The sequence below is a fragment of the Liolophura sinensis genome, chromosome 7, assembly GCF_032854445.1.
Source record: "Liolophura sinensis isolate JHLJ2023 chromosome 7, CUHK_Ljap_v2, whole genome shotgun sequence".
Lineage (NCBI taxonomy): Eukaryota > Metazoa > Mollusca > Polyplacophora > Chitonida > Chitonidae > Liolophura > Liolophura sinensis.
This window is the reverse complement of record NC_088301.1, coordinates 17,443,023-17,449,022: the sequence shown is the minus strand read 5'-3', so window position 1 is coordinate 17,449,022 and position 6,000 is coordinate 17,443,023. Positions and strand designations below refer to the sequence as shown.

Sequence of the window (6,000 nt, the reverse complement as noted above, 5' to 3'; positions counted from 1 at the left end):
AAAAACAATTCCTCGACTTATTGGGTACCAGTTAAAGCTCTTTTTTTCAAACATGCACATTAAGCTTTTTCTTTTAATTTTATACAGCTCATCCAGACACCATTTTTTACCTAGGTAAGTGAATTCTTTCTTGTATTAGACCTACCAGCACTATGCACTATATTAATCTACATTTATTTTCAAAGTGTCTGTTAGTATAGTAAATGTACATTAAAGCTAGTGCTGCATAAGACGATTAACGCCTCAGGGGTATTCTTAACATACACTTAAACAACTGCAATGCTGAATTTTCTGTTAAAGGAGGAGAAAATTTAAATATCAATCAAATACCATTGAAAAGAGTATGCATTTCGTCTGTAAACGTGACAGCGCACTAGCGTTATAGTCAATACCATTCGTTCTCAACGTTGTTTTTTCTCCTAATTATACGTTAGTTATTGTGCTCGGTAAGAGTTTGTACCTAAACGAATTTGTGTTCTTATTGTAGGATAAAAAGACATTTCACTGGTTAAGCTGTCCGGCGGTGATTTGTTCGCTAACGCCGACTAAACCTTTGTAAACGAGTTGTCTAAATGGGCACACGCTGTAATTATTTCTGTGTTCATAGTTTGACCATGAGCATTAATAGCTAGTCACGCTTCTCGAATGTCTATAATATTTAACGCCGCAGTGCTGTTACAGAAAACATACTTAAAACGATTTAGAACCGTTCCCTATTATTCAAACAGAAGTTGCACGCATAACCCAGAGCTTTAACAGCTCTGGGTTATGCGTGCAACTTCTATAGCTTTAACTGTTTATAGCTTTAACTCTGCAATTAAAGTTGCCATGCGCACGAGGGTTTGGTCGTCTTGATTCTTCTACGAATTTGAGATGAACACCACACAATTTTTTTGCAATAAAAGCTGCTATGCACACGATGGTTTTGTCGTCTTGATTCTTCTACGAATTTGAGATGACCACAACATATATTTTGATCATATTTTAAGTTTATTTTTACTTTTCCCATATCTCACTGGAACGGTCTATACAGACTATATAACTCACTTGTCTACTACTATGTGGTCTTGGTGACTTTAAACCGTCGTCTACCATCGTGTCGTCTTCGTAACAAAAAATCGTTGTCTACTATCATGTGGTCTTGGTGACTATAAACCGTTGTCTACCATCACGTGGTCTTGGTGACTATAAACCGTCGTATACCATCATATGGTCTTCGTAACAAAAATTCGTTGTCTTGTATCATGTGGTCTTGGTGACTATAAAGGGTCGCCTACCTTCGTGTGGTCTTGGTGACTATAAACCGTTGTCTACCATCTAGTGAGATCTTGACCACAAATCGTCGTCTACAATAGTGTGGACGAACGCTCCTTACAGGCCACTAGTTTTACAACATTATGGTGACAATATCTCTACATCACTGATGCTAAACTTCATCAGTAATTTGCCAAAGGTCGCTGGATTATCTCCGGCATCTGCGGTTTCCTTCAGTAATAAAACTGACCATCATCGTGTTCGTGAAAAATTCTTGGGTGGAAGCCTCAGTGGTCCAGTGGTTAGCGTTACACAGCGGCACAATGGCTGAAGTGATCACTGTGAGTTTAAGTCAAGCTCATGCTGGCTACCTCTCTGGTCGTACAACTGCCAGTAACCAACACCACATGATTGTCTTGCTCGACATTCGCGCCATACTTCATAAAGAAGCACCAATTGTTGTTCAAATGCGTATTGGCAGTTAAGACTGGTATTAACTTTAGTCTGGACTAAATGTAATTCGTTTTGTATTAGGCAAAGACTGATATAACGGTTTTAAAGACTGAAATAACTTTTAATACACTTTTGAACGACCCATTGAACGACCCATTGGCTATAGTTCCACAGCATTATAAAGGAGAATATACAGCTTGAACTAAGGTTAGCATCGTGTACGAACGTTATTTTTTGTTATTTTTATTTTGCTATGGTTCTGTGAAGTATCATCTATTTTAAATTCAGCACATCGTCAAGAACACACAGTTTAATGACATTTGCCTTAGAATTCTGCGCAGCCAGCAACGTTTCTAGACGCCGATAGAGACATTCTATTCTAGGATGAAACGTGATGGCGCCCTAAGATGAAACGTTATCCAATGAAAAATCGACAAGCTCAGTGAGAGCACTGCATGCGACGTCTGCCATGGAAGTCCCGGGTCAACAACACGATGTAAGTAGTTTTATCTCAATCTGAGCTATCAAAGAATTGAGGCCTTTGGAGTAGGCCGATGCCCCACAAATATTCCAAGTGATATGAAATACTATAACAATAACATAAAGTTAAATCAGCGCATCAATGCCAGTGTGACATTTGGCAAATATCAAACGTAACCCGAGAAAAAATGGCTCCTTGTTAATTTACCTGTCAGTGTTTTATTCTGAGTTTTCATCAAATTTAATATACAATCACATTATAACAGCACATAGTAGGCAGATGTCGAGGAGGTTAAGTCGACCACGGTAATCTCGGTTTATGCAGAAATACAATATATCAGTCTGAACATTGTTTTCAAGACCTGTGTGTCTTATCATAGATTGACGTATTCACGAATGGTTTCGTAGGGGTGATCTTCACAAGAATTTTTATCACGTGTATCATACAAGCTTGATGGCTCAGACATTTCACTTCTACTCATAACTTCTGCGGGAACTGAGCTCTCCTCTGCTGGAGTACTGTTTGGTCCAGGGCCTTTAGCACCACCTGTCGGTACAAGTTGCGGTTTTCTGCGGCTAATGGAAAAAATGGGATGATCATGTGGCAAAAAAGTAAACCACATTAAATACATGTGTATCACAAATTTAAAACAACTATTACCAACTACGCTGTATGTAGCAAATTAGAGACCTAGTGTATTCTGTTTCTCTTCTGAAAACTCTGACAGTAGTAGAAGTACAGATATTACTCATAAAGCGATTGTACACGGGTTTAAAACTAGCCCAGACTTACATCATAACAATGATAATGAGTCCGGTGACCATGACAACAAGAGATATTCCGGCAGCACTTCCGGCAATCACTCCCGTGTAATCTTTAGGGGTATCCGACAGGCCTGAAACTTTAAAATCAAAGTAAATTAGTGAATAATTGGTCAGAATGGGATTGGGGTTGTGTGTTGTTAGCTCCTGGAGTAGAGTTTATAGGGTCACAAGTTGTTACCTTCTGGTGAAGAATGAATAGGATCGTGCTAGCTCCTGCTGTAGAAGATATAGGGTCGTGTGTTGTTAGCTCCTGGAGTAGAGTACATAGGGTCGCGAGTTGTTACCTTTTGGTGAAAAGTATATAGGGTCGTGCTAGCTCCTGGTGTAGAAGATATAGGGTCGTGTGTTGTTACATCCTGGAGTAGAGCGGTTGAAAGCTATTAATTGAAGGGGTAGAGGAGTAATGTGCTGTTAGCTCCTGGGATAGAGATTATTGGGTCGTGTGAAGTTAGCCATGGAGTAGAGTGGTTGTAAGCTGTTAATTGATGGGGTATAGGAGTGATATGCTGTTAGCTCCTGGAGTAGAGGGTATAGGGTCGTGTGAGGTTAGCCATGAAGTAGAAGGGTTGTAAGCTGTTAATTGATGGGGTAGAGGAATAATATGCTGTTTGCTCCTAAAGTACAGGGTATAGGATCGTGTTTTGCTAGCACTGGAGTAGAGGGTATAAGGCCGTAAACTGTTACTTTATGGCGTAGAGAATATAGGGTCGTATGCCATTAGCACCTGGCGTTGAGGATATAGTTCGTGTACTGTTAACCCCTGGCGTCTAACCCGATAGAACTACAAAAGTATATAGAGTACGAAAATAGGACGTAATCGTGCGAAGAGAAGCAGTCAAGAGTTTCCAATGATGTATGAACGACGAAATCTATATTCTAGGCCATTGAATAAAATCAGTATTCAAATCGTGTACCGTGCTAGAATATAACTTGTCAATAGTAAAATATGTACAGAAACTCAGTTACGCTTTGATTGCAACTGTTCATGTATCCAACTGGACGATCTAATTCAACAGTATAAATATAACAGCCCTGGCCTCGAGTTACATACAATCATGAAACAGAGAATCAGAAGTTTTGGATGGTCTGTCCATATCTGCTTACAAGAGAATTATACTTATTGTATAACTTTAGGCGACATATGTACACGGCATATGCAGGACCAAGTAATAAACTGACGGCCAAAAGAAATTTTACAAGAGTTCAAGTTAATTTTTTTGCAAGAGCAAAAAAACAGGATGACTGAAGTTTAATATATTGAAAAGATTAATGACTAATTTGCAAGATCAAAAAAAAACAGGATGATTGAAGTTTAATATATTAAAAAAGACTAATGACCTTAGATATTGAAAGTCTTGGGTAAGAGCGGACATAGCAGCCCTCAAATCATTTTACAAGTGAACAAACAGAGTGGAGGTAGAAAAATAGCCATTCCATCTCGGTTAACAATGGACAGAGTACACAAAAATTTATTATTTTTAAAATCAGTCAATATCAAAACCATTCAATATCGCGAGTGGCCACACCTTGATTTAAGCCATTCAAAAACTCTCCGACGCATAGAAAAAGTCAGTCGTCTGATGAGAGAACATGGGATTCGTTGTCATTCATCTTGCAGAACAAACACCAGTTCTTGTCGGTTGGCTGCAAAGTATGGCCGTTGTATTACTCGACGACCCGTGTTATCCCAAAGGTGTTCTATGGGGGACATATCTGGAGAACGTGTAGGCCACGGCAAGAGGTTCACGTCGTTGGTGTCCTTGAAGTTCTGTACAACTCGAGATGTTTGGGGTATGGCGTTGTCATGCTGGTACAAGGCACCACGTGGCTTCTGTTGAAGGAATGGCAGGACAACAGGACGTAGAATTTCAGGACAACAGGATGTGGAATTTCTTCCACGTACCGTTGAACCGTTAGGTTCCCGTAGATGATGACCAGTGGTGTCCGTTCCTCTTTACAAATCCCACCCCACACCATCACGCTGCCGCCACCAAACGGTACCACCTCTTGGACGCGTGATGCAGCCGTTCGTTTGCCTCTTCGACGGTAAACTCGCTGTATGCTATCGGTTCGGAACAGGCAGAAGCGGCTATCATCCGGTAAAACAACACGCTGCCTATCACGTCGCTGCCAAAGGCGTACAATTGGAGCCCATCATAACCTCTGGCGACGATGTTCGTCTGTCAACAACTGCCCTCTGAATGGTGGATAGGCCCTAATTCCGTGAGCCATTAGTCTCCTGTACACGGTCTGTCGACTGATCCAGTGACTAAGGCATTGATTGACGATGACGTCACTGTCAGGTAGCGGTTCCTCGGGTGTAAAATGCGCAGTTACCCGTCTTCTCTAGGCTTAGTTACCCTAGGCGTGTCTGTTCTTGGCTGTTGTCTGCCATGCCTGTCTGTAACATTGCATCAAGTTTGACACAGTTACACGAGAGAAGCCGAACGACCTGGCCATATGGGCATGAGTGGCTCTTGGATATCATACCCAGGGCCCTCTCACGTTGTTCACGGGTCAATCGTGGCTTTTAGTCAGCGTGCAAGACCAGCACAGTGTGTGTAACGTTTTTACACACTTATTACATGAGTAGCTGCGGCCATCCATAGGTCACGCGAGTTTTTAGCTTTCTTCCTTGTACAGTGTTTTCCTACAATAATTTGGTATGAATTTGCTGAAATGGCTGGATAAACTTAACTCACGGAGTCGTAAAGATTCTTTTGGCCGTCAGTTTACACCAAGTATTTATTGTGTATAATTTATACTGAAACTATCTCTCTCCTTTCACAGTCTGTGAGACAGGAATTCGTTCTTGTCTTTGTACAAATATAGGTCCAGTTAAGATGTACCCTCTGCACAGCCTGTGTTTTCCTTTAAATTCAGCAAAGGTTGACCTATATCTTTCACGGCCTTTGTTATATCTGGATTGTTTAAAATTAGCGGATCAACAATATACCGTTTAGTGAATGGGCAAAACTGGGCCCGGTG

The 6,000-nt window shown here is 40.9% G+C and overlaps 1 protein-coding gene across 2 annotated transcripts in view; it reads right to left on the bottom strand.

Annotated features, from left to right (window-relative positions):
• Window positions 1–1,957: 1,957 nt before the first annotated feature.
• The window catches only part of LOC135469687 (scavenger receptor class F member 2-like), a 125,965-nt gene continuing 121,922 nt past the window's right edge, over window positions 1,958–6,000 (bottom strand). For both annotated transcript variants that reach the window (XM_064748245.1, XM_064748244.1), the window contains 2 exons: window positions 2,981–3,089; window positions 1,958–2,763 (listed from right to left, as the gene is read on the bottom strand). In XM_064748245.1, the coding sequence (XP_064604315.1) occupies window positions 2,562–2,763; window positions 2,981–3,089 (311 nt within the window). In that variant the 3' untranslated portion in view covers window positions 1,958–2,561. The remainder of the gene's footprint in view (window positions 2,764–2,980; window positions 3,090–6,000) is intronic.